At 34.0% G+C, this 24,992-nt stretch overlaps 1 protein-coding gene across 4 annotated transcripts in view; it reads right to left on the bottom strand.

The window, feature by feature from the left end:
* Positions 1 to 24,992, bottom strand: part of VRK2 (VRK serine/threonine kinase 2) — a 119,726-nt gene that overhangs the window by 36,549 nt on the left and 58,185 nt on the right. For all 4 annotated transcript variants that reach the window (XM_012748605.2, XM_012748590.2, XM_012748611.2 and 1 more), the window contains one exon: positions 2,720 to 2,852. In XM_012748605.2, the coding sequence (XP_012604059.1) occupies positions 2,720 to 2,852 (133 nt within the window). The remainder of the gene's footprint in view (positions 1 to 2,719; positions 2,853 to 24,992) is intronic.

Here is a 24,992-nt window from a genome sequence, read left to right as displayed (position 1 = left end):
GCCTGACCAGACACAGATATATATACCTAACATTTTTGCTTTGGCAACTAGAAGTTCTATATCCTAATGATAATATTTTTGGTCTTTATGCTTTCCTTTGCATTATCTTTCCTCAGCATTTATTTTATCTCATAGCTGGACTGGTATAGAAAAGATTTTTCTGAGATTAAACTACATAGTGACTGTACTCAAAGTAAACATATGAATATTTATAAATCTGACCTTCATTTACCTATAAGGACTTATAGCACTGTTTATTCTGGTTCCTAAATATGGCTAAATGATTATTACATTTCTAATCAAATCCTAAACTGAGATGTTTTATTTTGGAAAATTAAATATAAAACCTTAGGAATGATTATTATTCAAACATTTGAAGATATCAAACCTTCTATTTTATACTGCAGACTAAAACTGCATATTGTCAGCAAATATGTGTGTATGTATCTATGTATATGTGTGTATGCATGTGCATATATGTATGTATGTATATCTATATTTATATCTGAATCTATTAATAATATAGAGATACCGGTATGCCTAGAAGTTTAGTGTATATCCTATTTAAAATGCACTAAAAGAATCTACTATTTTATAGGAATCCTGAGAAATCTTTGATAAAAATGAATATTCATTCCAGCATATAACTTTCTAGTAATTACCAAAAACATTCCTCCTAGGGATGTAATGTCATCTTTCTAGGATCATTCTCAGTTCAATCTTCTCCCCAAAGACCTGGTGTGGTGAAATCTACCCAACACATTCAACATGTATTATGATTTAGGGAGAAAAAAATTTAAGTAGGCTACAGAATAAAAATCTGTTCAAATCTTTCATCAAGACAGTATAATGACAGTATCTAAAACTATGAAAGTAACTCAAGAGGACTTTCAAAATTACCACAGTCCAAACATTGACCAGACCAACACATAACAACTCTACTTCTCCTTCACATCACAATAATTTCTTAGCTATTTTAATACTCAGAACCAGGTTGAAGCAATATTAGAGATATCAGTTAAAATAAGAGGCCCAATCACAAGCTCATATCATTATTAATATAATTGAATCAATGCTTATGAATTTGCATGATGAATTTCCAGTTATACCACTATCTAAAAAGTACTTTAAGGCTTCTGAAAATTCTATTAGGTATAATAGAATAAATCTGACAAAGATGAAGAATGAAATTGACTAAGAGTGAAAGAACTTTAAATTGGAAAAAAACCCACTATCAATGAGCATTTAATTCTTATATTTCTTAATTTAATTAGAGATACATCTCATTTTATCTTTAAGTATTCACTGATTTATAACAATGTGAATGGCAAAAAATTATTCAACACTACAAAATTTCTGAGTGATCATTACTTTTTAAACCAAACTATACTTGAAAAAAAAAATGTAGTGATTTCTTTTATTCTGATCAGGAATACAAAAGCTAATTTCCATTTCAGAAAATTTAACTGATGATTCTTTCTGAAAAGAAAGTATACAACTGATAGACTTGTTTCACTTCTTCATCGGGCCTACCTTAAACTAGTGTGGATCTTAATTGCTCTGGAAAATGATCAAGACTTTCTACATTACATAGTCAATGACCCTTTTAATGGAAAAGGCAATAATATACCATTGTTTTAACAACTAAAACTTGTTAGAAAGTATCAGTTTAGGGTTCAACAACCATTAATAAGTGCAAATGTCTAATTATTAAGTGAAAATGTGGTCCTTTCAAAGCTGTTTAAAAATTACTTGTTTGGTTTAGCATATTTGAAAATACTTTTATAAACAAAGTTTACAAAGAATATAATTTTGAAAGCCAAAGTTTTTCAATAATCACCATTTTTTCACTAGCATAACATTAGAATTGACTTTTTGTCTTGCTGACAGAGCAACTAAGAAAGTACAGTTGCATTGACCATATTGATTGTGAACAAAGCAACCATCAGTGGGACTCTGCACCATATATTTTCAATATTGACCTTCTACTTCCTTTTCCATGGCTTTCTGGGTCGGCTATTGGATTTGGACTGCAGTGTAATAAACAGCTAAGGTTTAATTAATGGTAAATGAATACAAGACATAGGTTATGACTTTAACTAATTAGGGAATTGTTGAATTAAGTCTGCCTTGGAATGCAAGGCAGTACAATCAATATCCAATAAAAGGACTATGTATGTAATTTACCTGCAAATGTGTTTCCAATACCATCAAAGTGAGTTTAAATAAGTAAGATATATGAAAGGCAACTAGGAGAGATTTCTACAAGTTAACACTTTATAGTTTCAGAAAAGATATCCTTATTGTTGAGAGATGGTATCTTCTAAAGCTCTGATAATGGCATAATGGAAAAAACAGGAATAATCATTTACATGTGCACCTTTACTAAATCTGTGATATTCACTAAAGCATAAAAATTCAAGGCTGACCTCCAAGTTTAACCTATACAAACTAGTGATTTTCTGGAAAAAACAAGCATCATGTTTTGCTATGTTGATACTCTTTTGCTCCCTCATCACTTGTCCTAGTCTGTATCTCCTCCCACTGTTAGAAGAAATATTAATTGGCATATCAGGAATTCACTACTTTTGAAAAAAAATCCTACTAGTGCTCTCATTCTTCAAACTAACTATTCAAAGGTCATTTCATGCAGCCTTATTACCCTTGACTCTAATCATTCCTTTGAAATAAAAATAAGGAAAAGAAAAAAGAAACTCACCTACTCCCTTATGGGCATCCAAGCTAGTAAACTCTATTGTCCCATTATGGCCTTTTCTAGGATTTTCCTGATACTGTTTGTGGCTCCCACTGGGACAATATCTGTAGGAAAGTCCATAATCTGCAAGATAAACCTGGAAGACATGAACAGACAAATGAATAATGCTTTTGTCCTCTGAAAATATAACCTTTTTAATTAAGTCTTCAGAAACTGATAGGTTAAGAACAGCCTCAGATCTACATTTTATTAAACCAAATGGTACCTAAGGATAAAGTACATACAATTGGGGGCCATAATAACTAACTTTCCAACTTAAATCCTTACTTCATCATTGGCATATCTTATTTCTGAGTTGACTTAGATTTTTAATCTATTTTGCGCCTAAATTCCCTTCCCTCCAGGTGGGCATCTAGATATCATAAACCACAATATGTCTTTTTATCTGAATTCATGCAGTTTATGATGCTCTGCCTTTTCTTGTGACCCGTCCCTGAAAAATAACACTGTTTTAAGCAGGAAGGAGAAATGAAAGATGAGAGCAAACATTCAAAAAATAGACAGTTAACCCTGAACAACTCGGGTTTTAACTGTAAGTCTACCTTTACATGGATTTTCTTTTGCCTCTGCTACCCCTGAGAAGGTGAGAGCAAGACCAGGCTGTTCCTTCTCCTCCTCAGCCGACTCAACGTGAAGACAATGAGGATGAAGACCTTTATGATGATCCACTTCCACTTAATAAATAGTAAATATATTTTCTTTTCCTTATGATTTATTATTTTTTAATTTCAAAATATTAAGGGGGTACAAATGTTTTTGTTACATGAATATCTTGTATAATGCTTAAGCCAGGGCTGATTGTCTTAATAATATTTACTATGAGCTTACTTCATTGTAAGAAAAAGTATATAATACATATATCATACAAAATATGCATTAGCTGTTTATCTTATTGGTAAGGTCACAATAGGCTATTAGTACTTAAGTTTTGAGGATTCAAAAATTATATGCAAATTTTCAACTGTGCAAGGGGCCTCAGAGCCCCAAACTCAGCATTGTTTAAGGGTCAATTGTAAATCTAATGTTACAAGAGTTATATTAACAAGAAATTCAAAAATAGTGAATAGACTATATGAAGTAATGATTCAAAAACAAACAAACAAACAAAAAACAACAACAAAAATACCCTCATGTTATCTGTACTTAAGAATGGAACATCAGCACAGGACTTCTGGCCTATCAGATCATCACTACTATCTTTGTAAGTCACTCAAAATTGCAAGCAGGGTTATCAGACAGAATTTAGATCGTTAAAAAGTGAGATAACAATTCAAGTGAATTTACCTCAGATTACTTTTGGAAAGAGAAGGAAGATGGGAGGAATAGTTTTACAAATATAGCATACATTGGATGGAGAACTGTTGTGACTAGACATTTATTATGACATGTAGTCAGAGAATAGTAGTTTCCAACTATATGTGACCATACTCCCCCCCTACAAAAAAAAAAGCAGTTTCAACTTTTCAAAGGTATCATTTCATATACGTTTCTTTAAAATTTAGCAAATTGGGCAAAGTTTCATAATGCAGCTTCAAGATAGTAGAGTATTGAAACATAATCTGTACTTTAAAATATAATATCTATTAAAAGAAAACTCAGCATTTGAATTTTAGTTTAAGTTTTTGGCTTTAGGGTAGCCTAAGTAGGAGATATTTTAAACTTTAAAATATAAAGAGCACAGAGTTTTTTTCATTTGTTGGAGTAACTTGCTAGACTGTCTGAAAACAAATATTTCAGTTTGTCTCTCTTTCCCACAGATACTGTTTTTCAACATGGCCTCACATGTAACTGATCTCACTGCCCTAAGTAAACTAGACTCTTCAGGACCAGATACAAAACCAGTTGCTTGCCTTCACTGTTTCTGATGCATTTTTGTCTTTATTTCAAGAACCAAATAGACTTCACATTGCAAAGCAGATATCCCAAAAAAGTATACATTAATAATTCAGCAAATGGAATCATATTTATGCAAATGGATACAGGAGACAAGTTTACTATTTTAAAAAAGAGCTATCAAGAGGCTTTTTATGTAGTCATCAGCCCCAAAATTAAGTCCTAAATTTTATGGAGTACCTACTATGTACCATACAGTATGCCAAGTACTTTACATTCATTGACCTATGCCATCATCAGAGAAGTCCTATAGGGAGGTACCATTATCTCTTATTTTATTTGCATGGAACCTGAAGCTTAGTGAGGTTATGTGAATTGTATGGCAAAATAAAGTCAGGATTCTATGGCAGTTTTGACCATAGAGCCTTACTCTCGGTCACTGTCAAAGGGAAATTGTACCAGACAAGTTAAACAGATAAGGAAGACTTTATTCAATACTATTGTGATAAGGGGAGAGACTAGTACAATAGGGGAGAAAATTTGAACTCAAATCCACTGAAACAAGAGGCAGTAAAGTTTTTAAGCTCTGGGGAGAGCTAGTGTAAAAGTACTAGAGGAAGTTACGGGGAGGTTGGCCAATGTGAATAAGCCATCTATGTTGGCTAATTGGTGCTTAGGCTCCTACCTCCCACAGAGACTACTATCCTGCAAAGGGATGAGTCCCATTCCTGGGTTGTAAAACTAGCAAGAGGCTGGCCAAAGATTTATATTTCAAAGGGGCAGTGAAAGAATTTTCAATTTCAAGTTTTCTTAGGTAAATGTGCTTTAAAAATGGAGGTCAGGGGCCTACAGTCAGGAAGAAACCTGTCAAAAGTTTAGCCACACTGAGGGAACATTAAGGCTGTCTTGGTCATTACTGAACTACAGGCCTCAGGTTGTGCTAGGTTGCTTCAACATTGAAGGGCAGTAGAGAGGCTACATATAAAATAAAGACAAGAAGCTAACAATACAATAAAGAAGACATACTTAACTGTTTGCTATTTTAGTCAATGAATATTTCAGACTAAAAGTGATTTAAAATATGCATAGTTGCAACCTCGAGGAGCATAAATTCTAAGGAAAAAAAATCTCTCAAGCAACACTTGCTATTATTCAACCAACCAGAAATGCTCTTGGTGATTTTAATAGAGATTTACAGGTAGGGTTCAAATAATCATAAAAGGCAACTGAACAAAATAGTAAAGTTTAAGATTCCTTTAGCAAAATGAACAACTATCCATCCCTACCCCCACCTCCATATATATCTTCTTTTTTTTTCTAGTTTGGAGCTTTATCTACTACTTTAGCATATGGTTCAAAATATTTATATTCTTGTAGATTCTAAGAATTCTCTTAGAATCTACAAGATATTTATATTCTAAATATATTTTAGAGTATTTATATTTATATTCTAAATATATATTCTTAGAATTCTCTTAGAATCTACAAGAATATGAATATTCTTTATAGAATTCTAGGAAAAATTCTCTAAAATTCACATGAAAGTTTTGCCACTAGTATATATTAATATATTTTAAAAATACAGGCTATAGGGCACTACTGAAGAGATCGAGGAGTGACTGCCTTTGGTGGATAGGAATTATATGTGAGAGTAAGTAAAACTCATAATTTGTCCCAAAAGTAGTTAAAATGTTGACAAATTTGACTTGTTGGGGCTCAGAAAATACCCGGAAATATGGTACTTCATCATACTGAGTGTTTTGAATTAAAGAAAACTGAAAGTCCTTAGAAATAAGCCTCAGAACCAAGGTCTCTCTCTGACCTTCCCCTACTCTCTCTCTCTTACTCCTTTTCTTGTCAGAAGCACCAAAAGGGGCTTTCTCTGACATTCCCTTATCTGATTAAGGGAAGCTCCTCCCAGAAGAAATGCAACTGTCTTAAAACTCCTGCCCCAAAAATCTCATCAAATAACCAGAAAAGATTAACCACCAGAGAAAACACAAAAAATTGTAACCACACCCAGACAGACCTTTCACCTATTTTTCTGAGGGCAGCTCCAAGAGATTATCTGGGATCTTCTACCTTCATAATAAGACCACCTTTGTTCACAGTGAAGTTTCACCCCTCACCTTCCTGTAATTTGCCTCAAACTCTCCCAGAGCTCAGAGAAACTTTGTTCCAGGCCAGACCAATTAATTGTTCTTTGGGCTCAATCATTTCCCTCACAATCATTTACTTCTAAAACTGTTTACACCTCCCCCCACCTCCTGCTCTTGGCCATTGAGCCTCATTCGGGACCTGTGTCCATGTACACTTTAATACATTTATATGCCTTTTTCCCTGTCAATCTGTCCACTGTCAGCTCATTCCAGTGAATCTTCAGAGAGGACAGAAGGAAAGTTTCCTCTTTCACCCAAAACACTCAAATTAGGTCAAACTGAGAGTTCTATAATACTAAGATAACAGAAGAGACAGCCTAGAATTTTGCTAGAACAATTCAAAGAAAGGGGAAAAAAATGGATGGAAAATGTTGTGAAACAAGAAGAGGAATGGAGGAAAGGAGGTAACATTTGTTGAGGCTCCATTATGTAAGAATCACTAGGCAAAGTACCTTTCACAAATTATTTCATTAAATCCAGACAACCACACTCAGCCAGGTAGTCTTGGTGTTACTTTACATATGAGAAAGATGAGCATCCCAGCAGTTATTCATAAATAACTTGCCCAAGCCACAAAGCTAGTAAACGATGAAAGCAGGATTCAACTCCAGACCGGTATGACTTCCAAGTTCCATTTCCTTTTTTAAACAATATAGAATTGGGGTTTCTGTCAATTTCTGAAATTATATTGAAGTAAAAAACAAGTTTAAGGAGAACTCAAGCTATAGTAGGGGTCACAGTCTAAGTTCTATTTTTGTATGCCTTAAAGCTAAGAATGATTTTTTGCATTTTTATAGAAAGGAAGGAAAGAAGGAGAAAAGGCAACAGAGAACCATATGTGACCCAAAGAGTTCATAGTAGCCTAAAATATTTGCTATCTGACTCTTTATTGAAAACGTTTGCCAATCTCTAATCTAGAATAAAATTTGGTTTCAGTTAACTTTTTTTTAAATATATTATCCTTTTTTTCTCTGTGAAATTGAAAATAGCTAATATTTTTTACTTAATCTTGGTTTTAAAGAAGCCTATCTAGGAAACTCAAGATTTACACCAGGATTGGGTAAGGGGAAACTATTTGCAGTGTATTAAGACTAGCCATAGGAATATATATATGGCTAGCTCCTTAATGCGTTTTAAATGATTTTCTTTTTATGTACTTTTTCTGCATGTAATAACCATTTCCATTCTCCATGAGTACAAAGGACAGCCCTACCTGCTTCCCTTCACTTTAACTAAGAGATCTATTACACTGTATTGCCTCTCATATGGTACTCACTTTTTCTCACCTTTCTTATATATCTATTGTGTTTTTTAACAACTTTGTGAGGTAGATAGGAAAGATATGTTAGGTAGATAGTGAGGGATTCTGGGTCTCCTAGGGACAAAAGTGGGTGCTGTTGCTGCCATCTTGGTCCTGTCCAACTCTAATTCTCCATACCTGGGGAGGAGGGATACTTTACGAATCTGCCAATTAGAACTTGGCACCTTACCTGCAAAAGAATGCAGAGGAGACTCTGGCCCACAGGCCAACCCACAGGGGTACCAGAAAGTCCAGAAAGTGACCGAGAACCCACATGCGTAGTAAGATACAGGTCATGCAGCTCCCCAACTATCCAATCAAAGTGGTTCTGTGGTAACATGTGAATCACGGGGAGGTCCCTATCTGCACACCATCAAACAAGACCCAGACCATAACCAAGCTCTCTTTTTGCATCCTTTCTTTGGCTCTCACTTTGCTGCAAAAATGGGTCCAATCATCATCTGTGGCATATGTACCATGCTCTGTAAACCTTTATCTTGCTCTTGCTCTATAATCCTATCTTTCTCTCCTTGATAAACCCTGTTTTCGTGCTTGCCTAACTGTGGAACGTCTGGTCATTCTTTGGCCACGAGCATGCCAAGAACCAACGTTTCAGACCGAAACCTGACAGATGTATGACATTATCCACATTTAATAGATGAAAAATAATGTATGCACCCAGATAGTGCAAGTTAACCAATACTAAGTACAGCTTCTATAAGGTTTTATTGTCTTAGTGAACTTCTCACCTTACTTCAACACTGAATTTGAATTCTTTTATGGACTTTGAATTTTAATATTGAACATGCTATGCGGCAGCCACTGAGGTGCAATGCCATCAAGGCAGAAGTGGTCTTTCACCTGTGAGGAATGCAATGCAATAGGCTGACAGGCTCCAGGGGCAGGGCCACTGGGACCTGACACAGCAGGTGAGCCGAGGCCACACTCTTCCTGCGCAGGCCCCACCAATGACTGATCATGGAGAGTGTGTGGCCATTTCTTCCCAACTAGAGTCTCTTCTAATGGGAAATCTTTACTTTGTCAGATATGCATCACAGTCTGAGGCTCTCATTCCCTAATTCTGCTTCTTGTCTCCTTTCCTTTCTCAAGTGTCAGATCAACATTCCACTTTGAAAGCTTTCCCAGTCCAATCCTGCTTCCTCCCCTTTTATCTTTCATGGCTATTATACCTCCCCCTGCCCCACCATAAAGTCCTTGTACTTGTAATTCTGTCTCAGCATCTGCCTCCCTGAGAAGTCAATTTGACACAGGTGGTCAATAAATCATAGCCCTGATTAATGAATGAAATAAAAATAAACAAATTAGCCTTGAGTATGACCATGAAAAACATAATTTTCCTGTTACTAAGCAGGCCTGTCTCAAAAATCCACTTTCTATTGTACTGAGTCAGATTTTACATGTATGCCATATTCTCAAGTTCTGTACTTAGTTAAGCCTTTACTTCCAGTCTCCTTTATTTCCTGATGCTTGTAGGCTCTAGCATCAGGAGAGCCTGATGGATGGGTAAAGCTAATGATTAAGGAGCACTCTGAGAAACGTTCTTCATGGTGATCCCCTCCAGGGATACCCCAAGTGCTTTTATCCACTTCCTACCTTACTGCCCGGATTCACCACTCACACCTGAATCTTATTTTTGTATAGAGCAATCCCTTTAGCTACAAGACAATGTATTGGGTTTTCACCCATGTCCACATGAATTTGCTATTTTAACTATATATAAAGTTACTTAGCTTTTCTTTTACTTATGTCTTGGCTACACATTTAGAGGCTATAAGCTCCCAGGGGTCAGGAGACCAGGATAATGTTATATATACATTTTTTTGTATCCATGACAGCACCTACTCTAAGGCCTTGTGCACAGGTTTGAATAAATTTTTTATTGATTTGACTTGATGATAATAATTGGACAAATTTAACTAAATTCTTTTCAACAGATATTTGAGTGACAAGCATAATAAACTATCAGGAATTGTACACTTTAAAAAAGAAAAAGAAAAAGGAATACATAGTTATTGAATACTTGTTATGTAGGAGCATTAAATGCTTTACAGAAGTCAAATGATTTAACCTTTATGACCCTACAAAGTTATTTTAAAATTTTTGAGGAAGAGAAAATAGGATCAGGAAGGTGAGGTGCTCTGTATAAAACAAACTTCTGGCAAAGCTGAGATTTGAACCTAAATCAGTCTGACCAGAAGGCTGTTTTTTTCTGTATGTCCCACATAGAGGATAGGAAAATGACATAAGCATATCTACAGGCTTAGAGATAGCATGTATTCTGACAAAAGCACAGCACGGAAGGAAGCATATCCTTCCTATTGGAAAGGATATTTCTAATAGGAAGACTCAGAGAAAGAAGCAACATTCAGTTGGGCCCTGAAAAAATATCTAAGATTTCCACAGATGGAGACAGGGAAGAAGTAACACACAACAGGAAAACCAAGCATGGGTCAGTGTGAGATGAGACCAGAAAGGTTGGTGGAAACACAACACAAGCTAGAAAAAAAGGTTGGCATCAGTTTACAGAGAGTCTTGGAAGCCATGTTATGAAGCTGGGACACAATTTTTGTAAGTAAATAGATGTCACTTTTTTTTGGCAAGGAATGAAAAAAATAATATTACTAGCACTGGCAGCATCATAAGAAGGAAATGGAAGCAGAGATTCCAGGCTAGAGGCAATGGGAGGTTGGACCAGAGTGCTGGTGAACAGAAGGAAAACAAAGACGAGAGCCATAAGTTACTGCAAAGTAGGTTGCAAGAGTCAAAAGATAACTCTGAAAACAGATAACTGGCTGGGTAGCTGAGTATTCAATAAACAGAGAAAAGGAATAAGTAGAGGAAGAGGAGATTTGGAAAGAAAATTATTTAATCACTTCTGTACTAAAAGCAAACTGGCTGATCGGTGACTAACACCCTAATCCAGCTACATCTTGGTTCTGTCAGTTTATGGAGACCTGAGTGACAGAGTAGTAGTCGATGGAAAAAAGTAAAGGGCCTCCTTCCCATCAAAGGGGACTCTCTTCCTGCTCCTTAAGCAACCAGGAATCCTGAGTACTGAACAGTCAGCCTGGCTCAAATGAAAGCATTTCTCAATACTTGATATGATGTTGATATGATTGCTGGGAGAAAATAAGCTGAAGAACGTGTGCAAGACATTTGGAGCTGGCAAAGAAAGAAGCAGGACACTAATGTGAACAAATGTCATTGTCCATTGGGATGTGACCACCCACTGAATCACCTTTGTTCACTCTCTTACCTCCACCATGCAGATTCACATTAGAGAACAGATGCATATACAGTCTCCAAAATGAGGCGCACTTTTGAAAAGCGATGTTGAGTAGATACACTAAATTTTTCCTGTCGTACAATCTAATACCTTATCATAATTTAGATTATTTTATACAACTAAATCCTTTTAATTAGCATACTCTATTATAAAAAAAGGTGCTAGCTTAACTTTCAAACATGAGGTTTATTAGAATAAGCATAAAATATATTTTTCAAAACTATAGTTTGACACTTTATCTTTTAGTGAGCTGTATGGTTTGCAGGTTTTGTTTTTTTTTGATGGAAGCAACATGTGCTTATTCTTAAAATACTCTGCTTGTATGTTGGATTTTTTTTCCTCCTAGATCTCATAATTACCTATTCATATTTCCAATCTGGAATTGTATCCTTTCTGTTTCTTTATATTTACTATTCACAGAGAGTAGAGACTTCAAGACACACCCATGAAGTTATGCGAACAAGTGCCAGAGAAATCACGCCTCTTACCATTACCACTTCACTGCATCCACTGCCCTGCAGGCCCATCCTGTCTGTGACTGCCTCGAATGGTGCCGTGAATTCAAGTGTCAAAGCACTGAGGTATATTTAGCAATATTCTAAATGATATTAGCATTTTGACCCCATGACCTACTTTTCTATTCCTTCCTGGCAGAATGTGAAAACCTATTTGATCAAATAGGACTGTGACTTAATATACTTTCCACACTTTTGGGGGAAATTGACTCAATAGTTCATAGTGGTTGCTTCTTTACTAAAAATACCTTTACCTATCATAGAAACCTTTCCAATTACAATCTATTTCCAATTTGTCCTTTTGATACAAGTTCTAAAGGATTATATAGAAAAACCTGTAACACCCTCTCTTTTTAATTTCCTTTTATATCAGGACACACAACTTTATCTATCCTTTAACCAAATAAAGAAGAAATGGAAGAGGAGAACCTATATTGCATTCACTTAATGGTCTTCCTCTTTATCTAATTCAAATCTGAACCTAATCAAGACTTTTCAATGTCGCTAAGCATTAACAGAGCTTGATATATCAGTAAATACGAGATACTCACAAAATGTTAGCTGATATAATTTGATTATCATTGCTATATTTTAAAAAGATTTAACATATGTAAGGTGTATCTATATAAAACAGTTGTCCAGCACTGGAAATAGCCTATTTGTTCTATACTAACTGTAAATTATATTAATTTCAAAGACACCATTTGAGGTTGCCAGCAATAGTACCATTCTTACATGTGTAGCTGCATAGCCCCTTGGAGTTCAATGGTTTTAAACAGTCCCTAATCAAGGGTACCTCTTAATCCATCCAATTTACACAACTCAATGAGTAATTCAAAATTCAGAAATACCATTTCCATACTAATTTATTTTTTAAAAGCCTGTAAGTAACCCTATGTAACCCTTTGTGAATCAAGACGCTCAAATATTTGGGTCATAAACAGTTCTTAGGTCACATATATATCTAGCTTTCAGAAACAGAATTATAACCACTGGAACTCACTAGGCACTCAATAAACACATACCGAGTGTAGACCACAAAACACTAATTTTCAAAAGCATTTTCTTGGGAATTATATTAATGGGGATAGATGATTTGTTAAATGAACCACCGTATATTTATAGAGTACATACATTACTAAAGTATGAAAACTTTCCCCCTTATTATAGAAATTAGACCCTTAATATTCCATTTCCTATAACTAGGAGGATGTCTATCATCAAACTACATACCTGGGGAGAACTATACTTATTAAGTCTAATTCATTACCATTTTCTTAATATCTAACTAGAATATAAGTCTTATTTCATAAATCTAAAGAATTATCATGGAGAAAAATAAGATAAGGTGTTCTTTTGTTATTGGCATAACAACCATAAAAAATTTTCTAATTACTATGTGCTTATTATGTGCTGGATACTAGTCTAAGACCTTTACATGTTTAAGTAATGTGATCCTTAAAATACCACTTTGAGGGAGGTATTATTATCCTTATTTCTCAATGACAAAATAGGTAAAGAGCTGATAGAAGGGGTAAAATAAGTTGGCTAAGCATGCAGAGGTGACAAGACACAGAGCCAGAACTCAAACCCAGGGAGTCTGATCCCAGAACTCACATCCTTAACTACACTACACTGAATGCCCAAAATTGAAAGTCACACAAAATACAGCTTCAGAAAATAGTCCCAACATTCTTCTGTCAAACTTTTGGTCTGGGATTAGGAAAAAGTAAACATCTTTCTTTTTACATCTTCTTTCTGATCCTGTACAAGGACATTTAACTTCTAAATAAATAAGTAGACTATATAATGAAGTGGGGATCCCAAGAGATTCCATTATATAGGTTAAAGCAGTGGTCCCCAACCTTTTTGACACCAGCGACCGGTTTCATGGAAGACAATTTTTCCACGGACTGGGGGGCGGCAGGAGATGGTTTCAGGGTGATTCAAGCACATTACATTTATTGTGCAGTCAAACCCCTCTGCTAATGATAACCTATGTTTGCAGCCACCCCCCAGCACTAGCATCACCACCTCAGATCATCAGGCATTAGATTCTCACAAGGAGAGGACAACCTGGATCCCGGCTGCTGATCTGACAGGAGTCAGAGCTTATGTGGTGATGCCAGCAATGTGGAAAGGCTGTAAATGCAGATGAAGCTTTACTCGCTGACCAGCTGCTCACTTCCTGCTGTGTGGCCTAGTTTCTAACAGGCCTCAGACAGGTACCAGTCCAAGGCCCAGGTGTTGAGGACCGCAGTTGTAAAGAACTAACTTCTTGAAGGCCTTATGTGTAAAAACAAATCATTTTAGAAAGACTAAGTGATTTGGCCCCACCTGGAATGGCCATTGGCAGAATAAAATAGATATTTCTTTCCGCGCTTTGTTTCCACTTTTCCCTATTTTTTCTCTTTCCCTATTCTGTTGCTCAAAGCTCACATATGGCTAAAATACACTGGTATTCATGATAAGGTGTGAGCAATTTACATGGAATAGAACATTATCCTGAGATTCCTATTAAAATTATCAGGAAAATTTATGATCTTAACCTCCACCCAAAGATTTATATCTGCAGGTATACTGCAACAAGGTACTATGAGCTGGTGCTTAAATAACAAAAATGTAATGTCTCACGGTTCTGGAGGCTAGAAGTCTGAAATCAAGATGTCAGTGGGGCTGGTTTCTTCTGAGAACTGTGAGGGATAATCTGTTCCATGCCTCTTCTCCTAGGTTCTGATAGCTTCAGGTATTTCTTGGCTGGTAGATGATATTCCCCACATCTCTCCATATTGTCTGTATTCAAATTTCCCCTTTTTATTATAAGGAATCTGTATATTGGATTAGGACCCTCCCTAATGATCTCATCTTAACTCGATCATCTGCAAGTGACCTATTTCCAAATAAGGTTATATTCACAGGCAGTGGGGGTGAAGACATCAAAAGCTTTTGAAGGGACACAATTCAACTCATGGCAGTCACCATTCTCAGTTACTCTTTGTGAATATGCTGACAGAGTTTTATCTACAAGAAAATGCTCACAATGGCTATATTAAATAGTAAAGGTCTCTTGACACAGTGGCTAAATCTGTCCCAACACAAATTTAAGAAATGTACAAATGACTTGGTTACTGTACCTGGCTATAATATACGTCAACCAGCTCCACTTGGTTGGTTTTGCCTATTACTTCTGAACATTGATTAAGTAACAGATTCAGTTATGCATTAATCTATTCATTTTCTCACTTATTTATTGAGTGCTTATTATATTCCATGCTTCGTACTAGCTGCTAGAAACATAACAGCAAATGAAACATAATCCTTGTTTTCCTACTGATACAAGAAACTTGCTCTCCTGATAAACATATAACTGAAACAAATCACATTCACCCGGTTCTGTCTTAACTCACATTTGTAGCTAACAACCACTTCTATCCAGTGAGTCAGAGGCTATGAGAGAGAAAAGAACCAAAGATATTACATGATCTAAATTTACTTGACTTACAGAAAGGAAAGCTATGACACAAAAAAGACTACTGAAAAAAGTCATAAAAAAGGAAAAGAGCGGAAGTGAAACTGCAATAACAATTATCTGTATCCCATAGTCTCATAAATTTTAGGATAAAGAAGAAAGTGGAGACATAAAATTGTACCTGATATTAAGGAATGACTGTTAATTTTGTTACAGGTGGTAATAACATTGTGATAATATGGTGAATTGCCCTTATTTTTGGGAGATGCACACATACTTAAGTATTTAGGTAAAATGTCATAATATCTATAATTTACAATAAATCAGTCAAAAAATAGATCAAACAAAAGCTTTAAATGTTAATTTCTAAATTAAAGTGATAGGCATATGGAGTTCTCTATTTTTCAGTATGTCTGAAAATTTTTAAAATAAAATAAAATTTTTAAAATAAAAAGTTAAAAATAGCTTATTATCCTAGAGGAAATTTATATGTTTAACAGGTTCTTACTTGCTTCAGAGTCTCATTAGCACTGGAAAATAGCTTCACAAAATTTGTAAATATGGAAACTACACCTTCTAAATTGTAATTATTATGCTGTTTTCTTCAATACTTTCCACCCATCACTACCTTCCATTAACACTCTAGTAGTCCATATTCAGATAGCTATCATTTGCATAATATACCAAAATAAAATTTTTTTAATATGGCTCTAATCTGATTATGCTCACGTGAAGAAAGAATTTTGACAATAGGAAGAACACTATTAAGCTAAAAAAATGCATTTGATTAAACAATTTTAAAATAGTTGAATAAACATATTAGAGTTTAGTAAAACAGCAGTACTAACACATTACACAGTTAGATGGAAATAAAATTTGGGGTTGGCTTTATTTTCATTTGACAAATCATACTGAAAGAACCCTAAGACAGTTTATAGAATGGATCCGTGAAAAAGAGATATATAAGAAATTATTAAAGCTCAAAAACAACATATTCATATGACAAATAGCCATCCTGAGATAAAGAAAAATTCAGTGAAAGTATGTATTTTAAAAATAATCCTATTAATATAAAACTCATAAAATATTAATTTTAAAAGTCCAAATAAATAAAACCACAGGAACAATTTCCAAAGTCTCTTTGCTTAACTGAAAATATACAGCAGAACCTCTCTAGGAAGGAAAAAGAGAATAACATGCAACTTATTGCATGTTATGAGTGACTATAAATACCAATATGTTATTTAATCTATGATAAAACCCATCCACATGGTGACAAAATACTTTACAGTAGCCTCACCAGCTATATTACCTATTAATATTATAGTATCATCAAGCTAAGATACATAACACTACTCTAGAGATAATGAAAGATAAGGGTATTATCAGAACTAAATTTTATATATATGTTCATATATAGAGGTGACCAGAACTAAATTTTTATATGTTCAACAAAGGAAATGCTACTTCTAAATGGTAACTGTATTACGTGCACATTCCATGTAAAATTCTTACAAACACAATCACATTCCACTTTACAAACAAGCATGATTGATAAATGGATTGTGTTAGAATTCCCTCTAGCAAATAGTGAACAAGCAGCTTTAATGAGGCTTATGACCCTACCCTATGAATATCCTAGGAAATCTGAAAGTGAGTATTTCGCTACCAGATACAGGTCGGGTGCTACAATTTCTTCTCCCAGATCATTATTTTTCTAAACTTAAACTTTTTAACTTCCTTAACTGTACAAAAATAGGCAAGACACTTTGGAAACATAAACATTACCTTCTGCAATGAGCATTAAGTACTTGGAGAGCCCATTTTCAGAGAATCATAGAATTTTAGAGCTAGAAAAAATCCTTGAGATCATTTAGCCAAAGTCCAAACAGGTTAAATGATTTGCTAAAGGCCACAGTTCTGCTCAATAGCAGAGCTGGAACTTAGTACCCTCACTCTCAGTTCAGGACAACTCCAAGTAGCCAAGAAGGCACTGTGACAAGTGTTTTTAAAAATCACAAGTATCCTGCACTGACATGAAGAACTGTTCTTCTCTGTGAGGGCTGTCCTCTTTGACTCAATAGGCAGCTTTGGAACAAAAAATATGGGGCAAGGAGCTTAGCAATCAAGGTATTCCTGGCACTAGGTGAGATGACTGGCCTCATGTCTTAAACAATCAATAAAGTATTTCTTGAAGGGTTACAGGAAAGGAACACAAACATATGTGCTATAAGAAATACAAAAGAAGGAGAAGTATACCTACCTATAAGCCTTAAAGAGTTTGTTCTAGTTCTGAATGTAAGACAACACAAGGCAAGTGAGCCCCAAGTGCTCACGGATTTAAAGTATACATTAGGAGATAAAGGAAATAAGAAAAATGAGAAGATCAGTATAGATCAGTATCATAAAAAAGGGCTTTATATAAGAGCAGGAATGTAAGCTGGTGCATGAAATATGCTTCTGATCAACTAAAGGGTGTCCTTCCAGATGTGAGGATAGCATTTGTACTACTAAAATAAAAGTTGTGATTTTAGTTACTGCTTCAACTTTCTTCACTAGTGACACCAGGAGATACAGCCAAATGGATGTTACTCAAAATTGCTACTCAGTATCATTTTTGGTAATGCCATCAGTAATGAAATCAGAGAGATCCATGTGTTTTCCCAATACGACTAGATCATCACTCATAAGTCTAACTTTCCAGTTATCAATGGTGCAACACCATATTATAATTCAAAATCAGTAAAGTTTCAAAGAGAATTTAAAAACTTAGGTAGTCCAAGAAGATAATTTCTACCTACCTATCAGAGAAGCACAAATTTAGAAACATTATTTTATTAAAGAATACCACATAATGCCTAATACAATAAAGCAAAAAGTTACTTGGAATTGATTTATATTGCTTTTCTTTTATTGTTATTATTATTTTATTTTATTTTTTATTTCAGCATATTATGAGGGTACAAATGTTAAGGTTACGTATATTGCCCATGCCTGCCTCCCCCCTTATATTGCTTTTCTAAAGATGTATCACTTCTGTAAGTGTATGTTTCTTAGTATAGTCATGTGTCATTTAACAATGGGGATGTGTTCTGAGAAACACATCATTAGGCGATTTCATTGTTGTGTAAACATCATAATATACTCACATAAACCTAGATGGTATAGCCTATTGCACACCTAGGCCATAAGGTACAGCCTATTGCTCCTATGCTATAAACCTGTGCAGCATGTTACTGTACTAAATACTGTAGGCAACTCTGAAACAATGGTAAATATTTGTGTATCTAAACATAGACAAAGTACAGTAAAAATATGGTATAAAAGATAAAAAATGATACACCTGTGTAGGGAACTTACTATGAATGAAGCTTGCAGGACTGGAATTTGTTCTGAATGAGTGAGTGATGAGTGAAAATATGAAGGCCTACGGCACTGCTATACACTACTGTAGACCTTATGAACACTGAGCACTTAGGATACACTAAATTTTTTTAAAAAGTTCTTTCTTTGCTAATAAATTAACCTTAGCTTACTCTAATTTTTTACTTTGTAAATGTGATTTTTAAAAAAACTTTTTGAATCATTTGTAATAACACTTAGCTTAAAATATACATTGTATAGCTATACAAAAATATTTTCCTTCTTTATATCTCTATAAACTTTTTCTATGAAAATTTTTTTTTTTTACTTTTTAGGCTTTTTGTTAAAAACTAAGACAGAAACATACATATTAATTAGTGTAGGCCTACAAAGGGTCAGGATCATCAATATCACTGTCTTCTACCCACCTCAACATCTTGTTCCATTGGAAGGTCCCTCAAGGGTAATGACACACATGGGGCTGTCATTTCTTATATTAACAATGCCTTCTTCTGGAATACCTTCGGAAGGACCTGCCTGAGGCTGTTTTACATTTAACTTTTTTTTTATAAGTAGGAGTAAGGACACTCTAAAATAACAAGCACAGTAGATACATAAATTAGTAACGTAGTCACTTATCATTATAAAGTATCATGTGCTGTACATAATTATATTTGCTATCCTTTCATACGGCTGGCAGTGCAGGTTTGTTTAAAATAGCATTACCACAAACATTTGACTGTGTTGCCCTACAAAATTATGACAGCTATGATGTCACTAGGTGACAGAAATTTTTCAGATCCATTATAATCTCAGAAGTCCACCATGGTATATGTGAGCCTTAACGCTGCTATGCGGCACATGACTGAATAGTTTAACTCTGAATTTCAAATTTAAAATAATTTTTAGCCAAACTAGTACAGAAGACAATTAGATTTCCTCTACTGAATACAATACTACCACTAAGCATTTTCTTTAGTCTTCTGTCTAAAGAATTTTTAAAACTCTTAGAAATCCCACATTTGTCTTAACATGCAAAGCAACAATGGAACAGCATTTTTAAGAAATTCAAGAAAAAAAGTGTGAAATAAATATTTTAAATCCATCCAAGCTACCTTTCAAGTATCAGTGCTATCAAAAAAGGTTTCTGTTCATTTCTTTGTTTTTGTTTTTGATTTTATAAGACAGGGTCTTGCTCTGCCACCCTAGGCTGGAGTATAGTGGTGCAATCATACCTCACTGCAAACTTGAACTCTTGGGGTCAAGCGATGTCCCACCTCAGCCTCCCGAGTAGCTGGAATTACAGGCACACGCCACTGTACCTGGCTAATTTTTTTATTTTGTGTAGAGATAGGGTCTTGTCATGTTGCCTAGACTTGTTTCAAAGCAGTATTTATGTATTTACTGTCTTTTTTATCATTATTTTAGAGTGTACTTACTCCTATGTATTAATATAAAAAATAAAGTTAACTGTGACACAGGCTCAAAAAGGTCCTTCACAGGGTGAACATTTAATATATTTACTTATTATCTAACTAAAACAAGGCTGGAGATGAATGAAAACAAAGTAAAGTAGTGCAACTAAAAAATGAGATAAAAATAAGGGAAAGAGGAAAGTAAAATAAGCTCACTGATAGTGAATAAGCAGTAGGTGGAAGTCAAAGAATACCATAAAAAGCTATCATATTAGTATAAGTACCAAGGTAAGCACTACAAGAAGAATTAAAAGCCTTTATAAATTGCTCCCCCTCCCCCAAAAAACCTGCAAGAACATAAGATCAAATAAAACATATAAAATATGAAGGAACACAGCAAATATACTAATGAATATTTACCGAACAGCATAGCAATGATCGTTATTTAAAAAAAAGAAAAAAAAAAAACTAAGCAAGAATCAAGAGGACAAACAGAAACATACTAATAAGGCGAGACTTTTAAATACCACTCTTGGTATAAAACAGATCAAGTGGACAGAAACTTGTAAAGATATGGAGGACATAAACAATATAGTCAATAAGGTAGACCTTCTGGACAGATATTGAATTTTACACTCTAAAAACAGAGATTATCTTTTTCTCAAGCAAACATGGAAGACTAACAAAAACTGATCATCTTCTAAGTCACAATTAAAGCATCAGTATACTCCAAGAGTAAAATTATTATAAACAATACCTAATCATATTGTAATAAGTCTAGGCATTAATAAAAACAATTGTTAAAGGCCCTTATACATGAACATTTAAGAACCTCCTATTGATATACTTTTTGGTGAAGGAAAACACAAACCTGCTAAAAGTATAAAGATAATAAAAACACTGTATGTCAAAAATCCTTGAGATATAATATAAAGCAGTAGCCAAAGGAAAATTCCACAGTTTTAAACACTTATGGAAGCAAAAAATTAAAATATGAAAAAAAAATGAGTTAGACACACAATCGAAGACAAGAAAAAGAAATAAAAGATGAAATTAAAAGCATACAAGATATATAAAGACAAAATAAGAAATGAGATAAGAAAGAGAAAAACAATCTATCTCATTAATAAATCAAAAATGAAGGTTGTTGAAAATTTTTACAAAATAGACAAGCCACCTTCATCAAGACAGAGAAAAGGGAGACAGCAAAATAAAATTAAAAATAACTAAAAAGAAGCAATTATTGAAGTAGAAAAATTTACAAGTGATAAACTACAATGAAGACTACCATACAAATAAATTCCAAAAACTTGATAAAATGAATAACTAATAAAATTGATCAAACTACAGATAAAGAGCTTAAACAATCATTTCCATAGAAAAAATAGAATTACATAGAACTACATCATAGAAAAGCAACAGAATCAGGTGGTTTCACAAAGATACCAATGTAACAGAAACAGTTTTGAAACACAGACAGTGAAGTAAACCCTCCAAATCTTTTTATGAAGTATGTTGATTCCAAAATCTGATATAGTACAAAATTAGAAAATAATAGACCAACATCACTGATGAATACCAATATGAAAGTACCTCATGAAATATTAGTAAACATACTTCAACACCATATTAAGTAAATACTATGGCATAACAAATCAAGTTTTCCTGGAAAGTAAGTTTAGTTCAATATTAGAAGCTCAGCAATCTATTATACCATATTAATAAATTTTAGAGAAAAATATATTTCCATAGATGCTAAATAAGTCTTTCAAAAAATTCAATACCCATTTCATAAAAATAGAAGAAACCACTCAAGAACATAAGAATTAATAGTTATTTCTTTAGTGTGGCTTTATAAACAGACACACACATACTCACATTCATCAATATATTCACACAATTGTAGACATGTTAGTCCTAAAGCTAGCATCACATTTAATGGGGTAATACATCAGGCATTTCCACTAAAATCAGGAAGAAGTAAGAATGATCTACTATTTAATACTTCAATGTACTAGACAATGCAATTAGATAAGACAAATCAATTAGAAATTAAGATATGGAAAAGAAAAAGAAAAACTACTATATCTATTTGCATATTTCCTAAGAAAACTCAAGAGAATCATTACTAAACTACTTCAAATAAAAGAATTCTGTAAATTAACTGGATATAAAATTAATGCACAGAAATCAACAATTTTCATATACACAATAATCAGAGTTAGATTTGGTAGAGCAAATCCACATTGACACTAACCAACAAAAAGGTATAATTAGGAATAAACATAATAAGAAATGTGCAAAATAAAAGGAAAGCTTTAAAACACTCCTAAAGACCAAATGCAAAACTAATGAAATACAAAAACACTCCTTCTTGTTGAATCTATACAGAACTCAGAAAAATCAGCAAGAAAAAAAATCAAACAACCCTATCAAAAAGTGGGCAAAGGACATGAAAAGAAACTTTTCAAAAGAAGACAGACTAATAGCCAAGAAACACACGAAAAAATTCTCAATATCTCTAATCAACAGGGAAATGCAAATCAAAATCACAAAGAGATATCATTTAACTCCATGAGAATGGCCTTTATAAAAAAATCCCAAAACAATAAATGTTGACGTGGATGTAGAAAGACAGGAACACTCATACACTGTCAGTGGGACTGCAAACTAGTACAATCACTACGGAAAGTAGTATGGAAATAACTCAAAGAATTATTGAAAAGTAGAATTACCATTTGATCTAGCAATCCCTATACTGGGTATTTACCCAAAGGAAAAAAAAAAAGATATTCTATAAAAAAGACACCTGCACTAGAATGTTTATAGCAGCACAATTCACAATTGCAAAGATGTGGAAACAAACCAAGTACACATGAGTAGATTAATAAAATGTGGCATATGTGTACCATGGAGTACTACTCAATGATATAAAAAAAATGGTGAACTAATACCTCTTGCATTAACCTGGATGGAACTCAAGACCATTCTTCTAAGTCAAGTATCACAAGAATGGAAAAACAAACACCACGTGTACTCACCATTATATTGGACCTAACTGAGCAACACTTATGTGCACATATGGAAATAACATTCACTGGAAATCAAGTAGGTAGAAGGAGAGAGAAGAGGATGGGTAAATTCACACCTAACTCAAATGGGACAAAAGCAATTTATGTAACGTTTGTACCCCCATAATATTCTGAAATTTTTTTTAAAAAAGGCTTTAATGTAAAACCTGAAACCATAAAAATTCTAGAAGAAAACAGGAAAAACTCTTCTGGGCATTGGCCTACGCAAAGAATTTACGACTATGACCCCAAAACCAAATACAGCAACAACAAAATAAATGGGACTTAACCCAAAAAGTTTCTGCACAGCAGAAGAAATAATCAATAGACAACCTATAGAAAGGAAGAAAATATTCTCAAACTATACATCTGACAAAGGGCTAATATCTGGAATCTATAAAACACTCAAACAAATCGATAAGAAAAAAAACAAATAGCTCCATCATAAAGTAGGTGACAGATGTGAACAGATAATACAAACCAATGACCAAAAGAAAACATAAAAAAATGTTCAACATCACCAATCATCAAAGAAATGAAAATTTAACCACAATGAGATACCAACTTACCCCGGTCAGAATGGCCATCATTAAAAAAATCAAAAAACAATAAATATTGGTGCAGATCTGGTGAAAAGGGAATGCTTCTATACTGTTGGTGGGAATGTAAACTATTAATAGTATGACCTCTATGGAAAACAGTATGGAGATTCTTCAAAGAACTGAAAGTAGGCCTACCATTCAGTCCAGCAATCCTACTACTGGGTATTTACTCAAAAGAAAAGAAGTCATTTTATAAAAAGACACCTGCACCCAAACGTTCATTGCAGCACAATCCACAATTGCAAAGATACGGAATCAATCTAAGTGCCCATCAACTGATGAGTGAGCTAAGAAAACGTGGGGTGTGTGTGTGTGTGTGTGTACACCATGAAATACTACTCAGGCATGAAAAGGAACAGCAACTTGGATGGAAATGGAGATCATTGTTCCCAGTAAAGTATCTCAGGAATGGAAAAGCAAATACCATATGTTCTCACATATAAGTGGGAGCTAAACAAGGAGTATCTATGATCATAAAGTAATATAATGGATGTTGAAAACTGAGAAGTAGGAGAAGGGGTGTACAATAAAAATCTACCTATCAGGTGTAATGTACACTATTCTGGTGACAGGTACACTGAAAGCCCTGACTTCAGCATTATACAATCCATCCATGTAACAGAAAACACCTGTATCTCCTAAATCTATTGAAATAAAAAGAAAGAAAGAAAAAATAAAATATATCATAAAGCCTCAAAAATTAATGCACCAGTAGTTATGCTTGGTACTGATGCATAAATAAACCAACCAGTGGGATTCAACAGAAAGGTCAGAAATAAACTCAAGTACATATCTAAATTTAGTTTATAATAAAAGTATCATCTAATATTACTCAAAGAAAGATAGTTTTTTTAAAAAATAGTGTTGGAATAACTGGAAAACCACTTAGAAAAAAAAAACTGAATCGGTTCCTCCCATCATATAAAAAAACAAACTCTAATGAACAGGGAGATTTAAATTTAAAAATGAAGCCACACAATAAAATTCCTGTAAACCCTCTCTGTAGAACGAGTTTATGTACCATGACTCAAAATCCACAGTAAATAAAAGATTGACAAATTTGATATTAAAAATTTAAAAATCTACCTTCTATATAGCAATGAAATATCATAAGCATAAACAAAAGACCAAAGGCAAATTAGGTAAAATACTTGCAAAATATGTACTAAATGAAGGCCTAAT

This window comes from Microcebus murinus, chromosome 3 (assembly GCF_040939455.1).
Source record: "Microcebus murinus isolate Inina chromosome 3, M.murinus_Inina_mat1.0, whole genome shotgun sequence".
NCBI classification, from domain to species: domain Eukaryota; kingdom Metazoa; phylum Chordata; class Mammalia; order Primates; family Cheirogaleidae; genus Microcebus; species Microcebus murinus.
Note: the sequence above shows the minus strand (reverse complement) of the source record. Positions and strands in the feature narration are given on the sequence as shown.